The following is a 15,877-nucleotide window of genomic DNA, read 5'->3' on the forward strand; positions in this document are numbered from 1 at the left end:
GGACAGGTTGACCCAAAGTCTCAACCCCATCGGGACAGAAAAACCTATATCTGAATCCTCCTAGACGAACGTTACTAGAGGTTGGTTACCATATGGTTGTAGTTGCGTTGAATTGAATTCATGATCTCAATAAAGTTTGAGGTTTGAATTTTTAAATAAAGTTTTATTCTAGCATTTTAAGAACAATTCTACAATTTCCTGGAATTTTTTAAAACTTTGTAAATTCTTGATCGTTTAATGTGGTTGTTTCTTCCAGCTCCTACAAGCGAGCCCACCGGGTTGAATGTCGATGATGTGAGTGACACCAGCATTACACTGAAATGGAGGCCTCCAGAGAGAATCGGCGCCGGAGGACTGGACGGATACATCATCGAGTACTGCAAGGAGGGTTGTAAGTACTACCACATTGTCTTATTATTATGACACTTTATTGCTTGTGTAGTCGTCGAGAGATTCACTTTAGTCTCTGTCCCCATTGGGAATCCTCATTCCCCCAATGTGAGATAGAGTAGAGATATTGGGGCAGATTTACTTACCCGGTCCATTCGCGATCCAGCGGTGCGTTCTCTGCGGTGGATTCGGGTCCGGCCGGGATTCATTAAGGCAGTTCCTCCGACGTCCACCAGATGTCGCTGCTGCACTGAAGAGCATCGGAGTGCACTCAAGTTCACCGGCCTATTCCTAGTGAAGGTAAGTGCAAGCTCCGCGACACATTTTTTGTTTTAAATGCGTCGGTTTTTCCGAATCCGTCGGGTTTTTGTTAGGCCACACCCCCCGATTTACGTCGCATGCATGCCAGCGCCGATGCGCCACAATCCGATCGCGTGCGCCAAAATCCCGGGGCAATACAGGGGAAATCGGCGCAAATCGGAAATATTCGGGTAACACATCGGGAAAACGCGAATCGGGCCCTTAGTAAATGACCCCCATTATGTTTCACTTAAGTTTTTGAAATATGAGAGAAAACCCACCCAAAAATGGGAAGAACATACAGTCTCCGTGGACATGTCCTTAGAGCCTCCACAAATCCCCCATCTGAATTCTTAAGTTGTACAGATCACAAACTAAATATCACATCGCCTTCATGTCCTTATAATTTTTTAGTCTCTATACACGTTAAAGTCGTGAGTGAGGGTAAAATGTAAGACACAGTCATGTACAACTTTATAACCATCAAATAAATTCAGATATCAGGTCACTTTTAAATTATTTTTTAAATGTGATAATAAAATTAGCATTAGGTCGCAATTGTGCACCACGTGCCTCTTTGTGGTACGTAGGATGATTTCTATACCCCTACCAATGAGGTAGAGTTGGTTTTTAAGTTACTGTAGATCAACGCAAAATGGACCCCGCTCTAGGATTGGTTTATTCCATTAGTGGTCTCTCAGTATTGTTGAAAGCTAGAGAGAATTTAGAGAAGACATTCTGGGGGACAGAGAGATAGCCCCATGTCATCCAATATGGCTGATCTTCTAGGACAGCTACTTCCTGTTACAGAAAGGAAGGATTCTAGAACATAGGAATCTGAGAAAGATCGAACCTGGTTATAATATATATGGGTCCAGGAATCACACTGTATATGTACACTGGAAGTAAGCTTTGCTAACCCAAGTCCTTCCCAGTCCTAATCTAGGCTCTGAGACACCACACGGACTCCCTGACACTGGAAGAGAGCGTCTTATAGGCTTATGTTCTTGTGTTTCTCATTCCGTCTTAAGAACTGGGTCCCTGCCACGATAAACGTTCCTCTCTGTTTGTACTGGGAGACTATAGAGCTCAGTAACAAGCGCGGGAATGTCCAGATTAGTGGACGCCTATTATCTATAAGCAGGTGACTCCTGAGCTCCCCGCACGCCACCCCCATCGCACGAGATCCATTTCCTTCTGGCTTCCACACCACCACTAATGATTTAATATGATTTGGGCAGGGCGCTGATGTCTGCTTGAGGCGCTCCGATGTGACCTTTGCGTATAGAGGCCAGCGGGGGATTCCCAGATGCTTAGAATACATGAGAGAGGAATAATGAGGCTCTCTACTATTCCCATGTGTAAAATTATGACCAAGGGATCTAAGTATCCAATATCAGGGATTGCCCCAATGTGCCAGAGTCATACATGGAACAGTTAAAGGCTTGTAATTCGGGTTATATTATACAGATATTACATTCATATAATAAACTTCAAGTTTCCGGAACACAGTGCGAAATCCACACCATGCTCCAAAGTTTTATATATTGTCTATAGTACTGGTTACCTTATATTGGGAAGTGACTCCACCTTACAGGTCTCAGATCTCTGCTCCCCTGCAAGTTACATCCGTAGTCCGACCTCAGTTAGGAGTTTCGGGCACACAGCTAGATTTGAGGTAATGCTAAATGTTCTAAGAATTACAGAAACAGCTGAAATCCAGTGCATGACCATGTTTGATGACTCATTGGGATATTGCTTTTTATCTGCAGCTTCCGACTGGGTCCCCGCACTTCAAGGCCTGACCGAGAGGACATCTTGTATGATTCGAGATCTTCCTACTGGGGAGCGACTCACCTTCAGGGTGAAAGCAATCAACTTGGCCGGTGCCAGTGAGCCATGTACCATGAAGGAGCCCGTCACCATCCGGGAGATCATGCGTGAGTGTCCCAGGGTCATGGAAAATTATGGAGGTCTATCATATATCCATGGGTGTAGCTACAAAGCCAAGGGTACTAAGCAACATGAAGTCATTTTGCATGGGCCAAAGTTGACCAAACTAAAAACTTTTGCCCCAGTTTTGAGAACTTGAGAATTTATGGGCACATGCCCCAAGATTCAGGCAAATTTTTGGTCTACTAAGGACCTTTCTCCACAAAAGACCTTGCATAAGGTCCTTGTTGGAACAAAATATTGCATATGGAATAACAATCCCTTTATCTTCCTGCAGAACGACCAAAGATCTGGCTCCCACGCTTCCTGAGACAGACACTGGTGAAGAGGGTTGGCGAGACAGTGAACATTGTCATACCCTTCCAGGTATTCATGGATCATTGATGATGCCTTCAGGATGTTCTCCATTTATTGACCAGTTGGCCATTGTTTGTAGCCCCCAACACTTACTATCAGACTACAAGAATATTGCTGAATTCCATTTTGCTTTGAAAACAGACAGAAGTTCACTTAGGGTTAAGATTTCATAGTAGTCTATGGAGAGGGAGGGGGAGGAGGAGTCACAGCAGCTAGGTCTCCACCCACTGGAGAGCACAGCAGAGCATGCAGAGGGGAAAACTGCAAGAAAATGAAGAATATAAGTCACGTAATTAGTAGAATCAGTGTTTCTACTCGTTCTAGGTAAAATACTGGGGCCCTGTAATCACAGTAAAGGTGCGGCAGCCATATAATGTGCACGGCCAATATTAGAGGTGATAAAACCCTAAGGACTTTCTATTTGAGAGTCCACCCAGCGATTAGAGTGTAGAGTGACCAATGTAATTTTGTTCGTACTTTACACTAAGTAGAAGTGGAGGCAGATGAGTGACGGGAATGTACAATGAGGGGGTGAGGTTTCGGAGATGTTGATTGAGCACTATAAGAGAGCGGCACATGGGGGGGTTAGGGACAGAGCGTGGGTTAAATTTAGGATCTCTTGTGTCTTGTATGAAACACGAGCGGGAGGTTGATGCAACAAGGGATGGGAGGTCACTTTTGGAAATTAAAAAAACTCTATCTTTGTAGCTGCGATAGTCTGCAGCGGCTCACGTTGCACTGCTCATATTTATATTAGAAGATGTGACTGCGATCCCTGGCCTGACACCCTGTAACCAGAGCACCCAGGGCTGCCGTGTATAAGAGGCAATTACAGATTCCTGTTCTCATGTCAAAACCGCAGGATGATTTTTTGACTTGGGCTGTAATGCCACTGATGACCACTAGGTGACACAGAGAGTAGATTCTGCGCAATCGGTGGCGATAATATATATCGATTAGACATATTATTATGTCCTCCCCTTTAGCACCAGTGTGAAAGACCCTTAAAGGGGTTGGGCCACAAAATGGACAGAAATGGACAGGTTGGGCCCCCCACTGATTTTTATATGGGGGGCCCATTCTGTCCACAGGTTGGACAGGTTGAGCCCCCCACATAAAAATGGGGCACTAAAATTCTAAAGAGCCCCCTATGTAGCGGAGCACAAGATCAGCCCGCTCAATATGAGTTTTGGCCACTTCAATGGGACTTTTCATGTTGTTGCCATGGATGTCCCATGTAAGTGAATGGGGACTGTTCTCCATCCACATGTAGAACTTTAGGGACTTTAAACCCCCATTTTGGTGATCACTTGGGGTGTGACTGCTGGGACCCTTAGTGATCATCAGACACATATAACCCCAGGTTCCTTATTGTATCCCTTCACAATTGTAGTGGTCCTAGTCTCTATCTAGTGTCTCAAACCAAGTACTATTACTACTAGATCCACGTCCTCCATGCACATCTCATACACATTGCCTGACCTACCTCCGCACTACTTCTGCCATAACTGTGACCTTTCTGTTCTGGAATCCAGGGAAAACCCCGTCCTGTGGTCACCTGGTTGAAAGACGGACAACCCATCGATCCCAAACAGGTCGGCATCCGTAACAGTGAGGCCGACACCATCCTGTTCATCAGAACCGCTGAGAGGCGTCACTCTGGAGAATACCAGGTCAAAATCCAGATTGAGAACTGTGAAGATACAGCCACCATCCGTATCCAGATTGTAGGTAAGTCGTATAAACAGGGAAGAGACCCCGGAGTCTCCTGGTTCCCAATGTGATGCTAATGGAAAATTCCTTCTTCAGACAAGCCCAGCGCTCCCCAGAACCTGAAGATTGTGGAAATCTGGGGATTCAACGTCGCCTTGGAATGGTCTCCACCTCAAGATGATGGAAATACAGAGATTACTGGATACACCATCCAAAAAGCAGACAAAAAGACTATGGTGAGCGCCAAAGGAACAGAAGTGGAAGGATAGAATCAAAATTACTTGTCTAATGGTGGCCGTACACATTGTCTAATGGTCCATTGGTGGCCGTACACATTGTCTAATGGTCCATTGGTGGCCGTACACATTGTCTAATGGTCCATTGGTGGCCGTACACATTGTCTAATGGTCCATTGGTGGCCGTACACATTGTCTAATGGTCCATTGATGGCCGTACACATTGTCTAATGGTCCACTGGTGGCCGTATACATTGTCTAATGGTCCATTGGTGGCCATACACATTGGATAATGGTCTGTTGATGGCCATACACATCGGATAATAATGGTGCCACCACTGGGATTGGTGGACTATCTATTATGTTTGGGATCGCCTGACCCACCTCCTCAAAGATAAGCCCCTGGTCTGGTAAAATGATGTACTCTTGGCCAAACGTTTATTTTTTGGTGGCCAACATCTGTCTTAAGAACTTGGTCCCCTTAAAGGGCTCAAATTTTGATGCCCTATTTATCAATATAAATGACACCACATACTGTCACTGATCATCTACTCAAAGATCTTCTGCTTCTCAGACTTCGGTCAGATGTTCAGTTCAAGTGAATGGGGTTAAGCTGCAATACCAAGTATAGGCACTATGCAATGCAGGGCGCTGTGTTTAATAAGGAGTAAATAGGCCTCAGATCTTGTCCAAACATTACAGTCTCCTCAAACCTCTGATGGGTGAGAGACTCTATACACTCTCATCTTTCCTAAGGTTAAACTATCAATATTTATATGCCAAAAAAAACCCTTTAAGGCCTTGTGTAACTAATGTATGACATAACCCGTCCCCGTAAGATACGTGTATGTGATTTCCCTCCTTTATTCTATCCCAGGAATGGTTCACGGTCTATGAACATTACAGACGTCTTCACTGCGTTGTATCCGACCTGATTATGGGGAACGAGTACTTTTTCCGAGTATTCAGTGAGAACATGTGCGGCCTGAGCGAAAAACCCTTCAACTCCAAGAACAGCGCCGTCATCCAGAAAACAGGTAACGTGCAGCTCAGCGGACTGGGTCTTCCCAAGCTCCACCTCCCGTGTAATACCACATCCCACCACTGGAGGAGCTGCAGGGAAATTGAGCACTTACTGGTAGATGCCCACATAGAAGTCTAAGCAATGGAGGCCCAGCATAGGGAATTTTATTTTTTGGGTGATTTAAAGGGGTTGTGTAAGTTCTAGTTATTGTTTAAAATTACACGGTAGAATTGAGGAAACTTTTTTCAAATTTTTTTTTAGGAATTGTCTACAAACCTCCCAATTATAAAGACCATGAGTTTGGGGAGGCTCCTAAATTCACACACCCTCTCTCAAACCGTTCTGTGATTGCTGGATACAACGCCACCCTCAGCTGTGCGTTGCGTGGTTCACCCAAGGTAGGTACCTGCAGAGTCACTACTGACCGTGTCATGAGTCTTCTGATATGGTCCTCAAATGCCAATCCTAATGGTCCTACCCACTAGGGAGGACAATGCCCATTGGTGAGGTAACATGTAGGCGGTGTGGGCCTGGAATTAGATAAGACTGGACAGATTTTTTATAACAGGCATCATATCATATCCCTCCCCCCATCTAAATGAGGACACTCCCAACCTAAGATACCAGAATCAATATGAGGGCATATGCCCATCTACATCACACCCACAAACTTCATACAGACCCCAGACCACATATCTATACTCAAACAGGCCAACCCCAAAAAAGTCTCCCTCTAAATAAAAATGAGCCTCAGACACCCCCCCCCCCATCAAATAAAATATGACAATCTAATAAACTTTTAATACTGTTAATATAGACCCCAGACCAAACACCAAAAACTAATAAACCCCAGACCAGACATCATACACTAATATAGACCCCAGACCAGAAGTCATCTACTAATATAGAACCCAGACCAGACATCATAACCTAATACAGACTCTAGACCAGACACCATAAACTAATATAGACCCCAGACCAGACATCATAAACTAATATAGACCCCAGACCAGACATCATAAACTAATATAGACCCCAGACCAGACACCATAAACTAATATAGACCCCAGACCAGACATCATAAACTAATATAGACCCCAGACCAGACATCATAAACTAATATAGACCCCAGACCAGACATCATAAACTAATATAGACCCCAGACCAGACATCATATACCAATATAGAACCCAGAGAAGACACTATAAAATAATAGACCCCAGACCAGACATGATAAACTAATATAGACCCCAGACCAAACTACCTTACTAAATACAGTCCTTTAAAGTGGTTTACCAAGAATTTATACTTTGTATATCATTGGTTGAAAACAACTAATTGGTGCAGGGCCCCTCAAGAGCAGCTATTGGTGGTCGTGAATATAAATGACTGGAAAGCCCTTTAAAAATACAGCCCCCCCCATAAACTAATGCAGACCCAAGACCAGCCCCCAACATAAATACAGATCCAAACCCTGCGGAGATGCCACCAGAGACAACGTCCTAAGGGACTGCAGGGACAAGTGGAGGTGAGTATAAGGTCACAATGTAGGACACCTGGGTCACTTGCCAAATTTGTTAACAGCGACTTGTATAGACTATTGGTGGGGGAGGACATTAACCTATTATTGACCTTCTCATCCCATCTGCTTTTTTACCGATCTCCTCCCTTAGATCCTTGCTTTCTCCACCTTTTCTTCTTTCTCCGCGTCTGTTTTTTCGTACCTTCACCTCTCTCCTCACCATTTCCTTCCTGTAGCCCAGAGTCACTTGGTACAAGAACAAGATGGAACTGTCCGGAGAGGCCCGTTACCGCTCCTTCAGTAAGCAGGGTGTGCTCACCCTGGAGGTGAGGAAGCCCAGTCCATTCGATGGCGGCGTCTACACATGTAGAGCCGTGAATGAGCATGGAGAGGCTGAGACTGAGTGCAGGCTGGAGGTCCGAGGTGAGTCCTGAGGTCACTTACTGCCTCGCCAAACGTCCTTGACTTGTCCTCCTCAAAATTGTTAACCTTGGGTGATCGTGTAATATAAACCGATGTGTATCATACCCTAATATACTGCCAAACATGGGGAAGACAAACTGCTGGGCCCTAATAATTCTGGTATATGAAATAGACACAGTTATTGCCCTGATAGGACAACCCCTTTAAGGTAACCTAGCAATCACATGACTTCTTGTATTACTAATAAAGATTAGTCATTTTGAATACAATGAAAAATCTATAAAGAATGTAAATAATCTCTAATTTCTTTCTCTTTTGCAGTACCCCAGTAAATTGCAGTAATGGATAAAGGCAGGTATGTTCAAAAAATAGGATGAAACGTTACCTATGGGACATGGGGGCTTAAAGTGACGCTACACAAATTAAGGTCCAAAATTACGTCCTAATTAAAAAAAAAATTCTAATATATATTTATAGTGGTTAGAGCCAGATTTACAAAGCTTAATGCCTCAGAATTGTGGATTAATTTGTGCCACAAAAAAAAAAAAATTCGCATAGAATCGGTCTCGGTAGAATTGCGTAGTCGTAGTCAGAGTCTACCGACCACAAAGATAAATTGAGAGATTTGTAGATCACATAATTCAACATCTGTGGAGACCCTGTTGTCACAAGAACAGAAAAGGATAAAACCGCAGAAGACGGGAGGATAAAAATAACTTGTCCACGCTCCCCGGATCAGTTCTCAAGTATCAGCTGTGTGCTGGTCACGCCCCATCCCCCCGCTTACTATGACTTTTTAGATATATAAATCTGCTTCTAGTGGTTTGGTGACAGCTGCCAGCTCAGCCCGATACATTTTTGTAGTATATTGATATCTGGCATCTTCCCTGTGGTGTAATGTAATCCCCGACTCCACAGAACCGGACCGGCCAGGACTGGAGTAGCCACTTTGTGCAGACACCTGACTAATTACACCTAGAGTAGCTGCTATGTCCATTGGTCGTGACTGATCTCTATTCATGATAATTAAACTCACCTGCAATACCAGACACGACCTATAGGCAAAGGGGGGCGCCGTTTCAAAAAAAAAATAAAAAATAAAAATAATTCTAATTTTTGTGACCCATCGTAGTAGTCACAGCAGTCTCTCAAAATACATCATGTGTTCTACATCCCAAAGACTACTGGAAACAAAAAAACATTACCCTGTCGCCTTCCACATTAAACAAAAATTACCTTAGTAGAAATTGAAATTAAAATAATGGCATATAATTTTTCTTTTTAGTCGCTGAACTGCAGCAGTTTAAATGTTGTGCTTGCTCTGGGGTTGCCATGGTCGCTTCTGTGCATCAACTTCCTGTCATGTGACTTCCACATGACAGGAAGTGCAGCGATCAGGAGTGATCAGAGATTAACCCAATGTCCTTTATCTCCACAGGTGAAGGGGAGGAAGGGATCAGACCTGGAGAAGATCTACCGATCTAGTAGTTACAGGTGTACGATCACCGTGCACCGATGACATCACCACCGCCATGTTTACCTCATATCCCGTGATGGAGACATTGGCTTGAATTGTTCTTTCTTTTCTTTAGTTTTTTTTTTGTTTTTTATTTGAATGTTATGGAGGGCGTGGGAGGTGACTCCTTTATAGAGTCATTCGCGAAAAGATGATCATGTGTCACCAAAACATGGATGTGCTTTATGTGGATTCAGCAGGTGAAATAAAGTTATGAAAAAAAACTAAACTTGTTCCTTTATTTTTTTTTTTTTTTTAACTGGAATGAGGTTCCTTCAACCCAGGAGGATATAAACTCATAGGCCTCCCAACTTTCGAGGCAACAAAAGAGGAACAGAAGATGCAGTGGACATTGTGGAGATTCTTTATGCCCCAAGCCCTGCCTATTGCTCCGCCCTTTACTCCTCCCCCACACCGTATAATTCCCACCTTACAGCCCTCCATATCTTCCTTCACATTGTTGCTCCCCGTCATATTACAGCCTCCTCATATTGAGCCCCATATCAGCTCCCCCTCACATTGTTGTTCCCCGTCATATTGTAGTCACATGGTCCCTTAGATATGAAATTGCTGTCCTTGGATACAACCACCTCTTTAGAGATTGGTCAATTGAAAAAAAAAATGTTTTTGCATATGAAATGTCTAGGAATATATGCATGTCCTTTGGTAATGAACACCGGATCCAGGTGGTTGGGCACCAAAATAGCGCATGTGTGGACATCGCTGCCAGAGCGTGGGGGGATGGAGGTTGTATCCAAGGTCATCTTGTTTATAAGGGGCAACATTGCCACATTTATGGGAAATTATCTTCACACAGGTACATTTAAAAAAAAAAAAAATAATAACATCCACTACAAGAAATTTTTATCTATGACAGATTAATTCAATGAAATGTGAATGTCCAGATGGGAAAACCCCTCCCCCCAATCTATACAGGACATGAGTACGTCCACCACTGCGTTGTTAACTTTATAGTAGTCATTGGCATTACAATGAAATTTATAACTAAGGAACCAAAATTCTGGTGCAGCGTGAGCCAAATATTTGGTGAAAATTCATTATACCACATTTAACAAGTTTTTTGACAGTTCTGGAACATTTTTAGTACTTGTACACAAAGGTGGGCTTATACTAAGGTAAAACACTATGGGGGGGATTCATTAATGTGTCGCACTGTCCAACAGAACAGACCTTGACAACACTAGTCTAGTACCAGATTCATCATTTTAACAATGAATATTTTGCAGTATCAGACTGTCGAATTCTACTTTTGGACCTGCTTTTAGCTTGTCTAAACTGCGGCGCCCTGGACTAATTACTATATGGCCACACCTTTTCTTCAGAGACCACACCCCCTTTGTCGAACAAGTCGGAAAGGGCCAAACAATCTTTTAAAAGCCTTCATGAATCTGTCAGGCAGTTTTAAACCAGGGACGTGAAAACACGGTTAAGCAGCTAGAGCAGCTGCTATGGGGCCCGCAGTGTCAGGGGGCCCTGTCATCTGATCGGACACACTGAAGAATGGAATATGTGCACCATTATATACAATGTTATGCTACACATTGAGTCCGCAGCTCAGGTAAGAAATGTTGGGGGTGCGGGGACAGCAGAACAATAGGACTGGAATCTCTCATCTCTACTACCTGCCCTCTCTGTATGTATATATGTGGTATAACTATATATGGCCCTATATTTGATGTTTATATATTGTATTTGCGTCTATTTGCGTATTTTCTGTATGTCTGTGTGTATATACTGTATATGTGTGCATTTGTGATGTGTATATAGTATAGAGTGTGTTTGCTGTATGTCTGTATATAGTATTGTATACTATACTGTATATTGTAGTATAGTGATGTGTATATAGTGTGTGTATTTGATGTGGAAACACTGTATGTATGTATAAGTGTATATATACTGTATGTATGTATAAGTGTATATATACTGTATGTGTGTATAAGATGTGTATATACACTGTATGTGTGTATAAGGTGTGTGTATACTGTATGTGTAGGTGTACATATTCTGTGTGTGTGTGTGTGTATAAGATGTGTATATACTGTATCTATAAGTGTATATATACTGTGTGTATAAGATATGTATATACTGTATGTATAAGTGTATAAGTGTATAAGTGTCATACGCAGGGCACAATCCCTGGCAGCATAGTGAACTCATTGTCATGTTCAAGAAACCAGTCTGAGATGATTCCAGCTTTATGACATGGCGCATTATCCTGCTGAAAGTAGCCATCAGATGTTACAGGGTACATTGTGCTCATAAAGGGATGGACATGGTCAGCAACAATAGGTAGGCTGTGGCGTTGTACCAAGGGGCCCAAAGAGTGCCAAGAAAATATTCCCCACACCATGACACCACCACCACCAGCCTGACCCGCTGATACAAGGCAGGATGGATCCATGCTTTCATGTTGTTGAAGCCAAATTCTGACCCTACCATCCGAATGTCGCAGCAGAAATCGAGACTCATCAGACCAGGCAACGTTTTTCCAATCTTCTACTGTCCAATTTCGATGAGCTTGTGCAAATTGTAGCCTCAGTTTCCTGTTCTTAGCTGAAAGGAGTGGCACCCGGTGTGGTCTTCTGCTGCTGTAGCCCATCTGCCTCAAAGTTCGACGTACTGTGCGTTCAGAGATGCTCTTCTGCCTACCTTGGTTGTAACGGGTGGCGATTTGAGTCACTGTTGCCTTTCTATCAGCTCGAACCAGTCTGCCCATTCTCCTCTGACCTCTGGCATCAACAAGGCATTTCCGCCCACAGAACTGCCGCTCACTGGATGTTTTTTCTTTTTTGGACCATTCTCTGTAAACCCTAGAGATGGTTGTGCGTGAAAATCCCAGTAGATCAGCAGTTTCTGAAATACTCAGACCAGCCCTTCTGGCACCAACAACCATGCCACGTTCAAAGGCATCAAATCACCTTTCTGCCCCATACTGATGCTCGGTGTGAACTGCAGGAGATTGTCTTGACCATGTCTACATGCCTAAATGCACTGAGTTGCCGCCATGTGATTGGCTGATTAGAAATTTAACGAGCAGTGTTAACGAGCAGTTGGACAGGTGCACCTTATGAAGTGGCCGGTGAGTGTATACTTCATGTGTAAGTGTATATATTCTGTAGGTGTGTGAATAAGATGTGTACATACTGTATGTATAAGTGTATATATACTGTGTGTGTATAAGATATGTATATACTGTGTGTAAGTGTACACTGTATAAGATGAGTAGATACTTTATGTATAAGTGTATATATACACTGTATGTGTGTATAAGATGTGTATATACTTGTGCATAAGATGGTATACATGTGTCTGAGTGAAGCACTGTAGGTGTGTGTATGTAAGTACTTAGATGGTTTGTGTTTAAATATGTGAGTATACAAATATGTATATTTTTTTTCATGTGGTAAAGGGGCCCCATTGTGAAGGCTGCTATGGGGCCCAGTCTTTCCCAGTTACGCCCCCGTCTTTTGGGGCAAATCCATCATATTTTGGCGCAGGAGCCATAGTGACCGCCCTCTTCTGGCTGCAGTCCTGCAGTGCAGCACAGTAACTGTTGGTGGAGATGGACCTGTGGTTGGTGATCATTGGATCCGATGATGATCTCGGTTCACGCTGTCCTCACGCAGGAATCCTTTCCGCCTTTCCGTACTCTCTCTTCTTGTGAAACCCTTGGTTAAATAACACAGCTATTATCACCCAGCTTTCCCAGAGTCCTGAATCTTCCTATTTCCCCTGCATTCATTTGGAAAACTTGGTGACAACAAGGATAACCCCAGATGAGGAAGAGAACTGTAGTCCTCCATTTCCAAGTACTGTCTGCGGTATGAAGACACGATCCCTGGTGGCTGAGTGGTATACGCAGGGCACACTCCCTGGTGGCATAGTGGCATACGCAGGGCACACTCCCTGGTGGCATAGTGGCATACGCAGGGCACACTCCCTGGTGGCATAGTGGCATACGCAGGGCACACTCCCTGGTGGCATACGCAGGGCATACTCACTGGCGGCTGAGTGGTATACGCAGGGCACACTCCCTGGTAGCATAGTGGCATACGCAGGGCACACTCCCTGGTGGCATACGCAGGGCACACTCCCTGGTGGCATACGCAGGGCACACTCCCTGGTGGCATACGCAGGGCATACTCACTGGCGGCTGAGTGGTATACGCAGGGCACACTCCCTGGTAGCATAGTGGCAGACGCAGGGCACACTCCCTGGTGGCATACGCAGGGCATACTCACTGGCGGCTGAGTGGTATACGCAGGGCACACTCCCTGGTGGCATAGTGGCATACGCAGGGCACACTCCCTGGTGGCATATGCAGGGCACACTCCCTGGTGGCATAGTGGTATACGCAGGGCATACTCACTGGTGGCAGAGTGGTATACGCAGGGCACACTCACTGGCGGCATAGTGGTATACGCAGGGCACAGTGGTATACACCAAGCACGTTCCCTGGCGGCATAGTGGTATACGCAGGACACAGTCCCTGGCGGCCTAGTGGTATACGCAGGGCACAGTCACTTGTGGCATAGAGGTATTTACAGGGCCTGATCCCTGGTGGCATAGTGGTATACAGAGGGCACAATCCCTGGTGGCATAGTGGTATACAGAGGGCACACGCCCTGGCGGCATAGTGGTATACAGAGGGCACACTCCCTGGTGGCATAGTGGTATACGCAGGGCACACTCCCTGGTGGCATAGTGGTATACAGAGGGCACCCTCCTTGAAGGCACTGTGGTACACACAGGGTGCTGGGGCAGGTATGAAGACGTCTTCCTAATGTGTGTCATTAGATGGCAGCTGGTATCAGGGCGCTGCGCTCTCGCTATGTCCCCAGCAGGGCATGTGGCGGGGAGCTATGTGAAGCCTGTGGCACGGAGGAGATCAGGTTCCCCTGGCAGCACAGTATAATGTGTACATTACTGACATAGCGGAGCGCCGCCTCCTCCCGCTCTACCCAAAATATCACAGAACCTCCAAGTCAGCGCCTGTCCATGGGGAAGGTGTCAGACGTGACAGATTTATGTATCAGTAGCGGCAGAAATGGTTTAAAAAAAACAGATTTATATTCCAGGATTGGAGATGTCCTCACCCTGCTTTGTTCTGAGCTCTGTGCATAAAGAGCTGTTCTACAGATCCTTCCCTCACGGTTGCCTTCTGGTTGGATACTACAGTAGACATTCACAGCAGAGGCTGGCCAGCAGCGCAGGGAGCTAAGGGCACAGCAGTGTGAGGACAAGCTACAATCCTGGAATGCATTTCTCACAACAACATACACATACACAGACTTCACAGATCTCCAGGGACAGTACCCAATGCTGGTTACAGAGAGCACAGAGCACAGCAGTGTGAGGACAAGCTACGAGCCTGGAATGCATTTTACAAAGGTACACAAAAGTATGATTTCACGGATCTCCAGGGACAATACCCAACACTGGCTACCCAGAGCACAGAGCACAGCAGTGTGATACACAAAGATATTATTACACAGATCTCCAGGGACAATACATAACACTGGCTACAGAGAGCACAGAGCACAGCAGTGTGATACACAAAGATATTATTACACAGATCTCCAGGGACAATACCTAACACTGGCTACAGAGAGCCCAGAGCACAGCAGTGTGATACACAAAGATATTATTACAGAGATCTCCAGGGACAATACCTAACACTGTCTACAGAGAGCACAGAGCACAGCAGTGTGATACACAATGATATTATTACACTAATCTCCAGGACCTCTGTCTTCCTATGGACTTGTATTACGTTCAGTAGCGGGTGTAACGTTCCGTTCTAAGGATTGTAAGCTCCTGCGTGCTCCCATAAGCTGACGCTTAACCCCCCCCCCCCCTTCCCCCCAGGTTCTCAGCGTCCTCCGCACAGCAGGGAGAGCCACCAGCGGTGTCAGTTCCGATGACACTAATTACTCATAATCCCCTATAAACAGGAACTCATTACACTGCTGGCAATGTGCCGCCTCGGGTAACCGGACCCCCAGCATGTCCCATCCCTGGGGTCAGTGCACACAGTACAGCAGCTGCGAGAGCAAGGTGCCCTATAATGTGCCCCCTACAGGGTCCCATATCTACACCCGTCTAAGGTAAGATCCGAAGTCTGACAGAAAGGAATTATTTGATTCTGATTTCTTGCAATTTTTTTTTTTTGCAACTTCCAAATCTCGGATTAGGGTTACTGGAGAGAACCCTCCCGGTCCACCCCAAAGGTCCAATGGCAGGCGACTGCTCAGCCAATAACTGGCCTCAGGGGCACTTATTGAGACCCAAGCACCGTGACTATGGTTATCCATGGCCTCTTTCAGTCTAAAATCAACTTTTATAATTATGCTAATGAGCCAGAAAAGCGTTACCAGAGCACCTCCTTGTTGCAGATACAGTGTTACAGCATCTCCGCCTAC

At 45.0% G+C, this 15,877-nt stretch overlaps 1 protein-coding gene across 1 annotated transcript in view; it reads left to right on the top strand.

Moving 5' to 3' along the window:
• MYBPC3 (myosin binding protein C3) overlaps window positions 1-9,663 on the top strand; it is a 75,293-nt gene extending 65,630 nt beyond the window's left edge. The window contains exons 24-33 of the mRNA XM_072118701.1: window positions 257-391; window positions 2,463-2,630; window positions 2,921-3,009; window positions 4,536-4,731; window positions 4,810-4,949; window positions 5,827-5,986; window positions 6,235-6,371; window positions 7,732-7,918; window positions 8,240-8,273; window positions 9,357-9,663. Coding sequence (XP_071974802.1) covers window positions 257-391; window positions 2,463-2,630; window positions 2,921-3,009; window positions 4,536-4,731; window positions 4,810-4,949; window positions 5,827-5,986; window positions 6,235-6,371; window positions 7,732-7,918; window positions 8,240-8,250 — 1,223 coding nt within the window. The 3' untranslated portion in view covers window positions 8,251-8,273; window positions 9,357-9,663. The remainder of the gene's footprint in view (window positions 1-256; window positions 392-2,462; window positions 2,631-2,920; window positions 3,010-4,535; window positions 4,732-4,809; window positions 4,950-5,826; window positions 5,987-6,234; window positions 6,372-7,731; window positions 7,919-8,239; window positions 8,274-9,356) is intronic.
• Window positions 9,664-15,877: the final 6,214 nt, after the last annotated feature.

This window comes from Engystomops pustulosus, chromosome 7 (genome assembly GCF_040894005.1).
Source record: "Engystomops pustulosus chromosome 7, aEngPut4.maternal, whole genome shotgun sequence".
In the NCBI taxonomy this organism is placed as follows: Eukaryota; Metazoa; Chordata; class Amphibia; order Anura; family Leptodactylidae; genus Engystomops; species Engystomops pustulosus.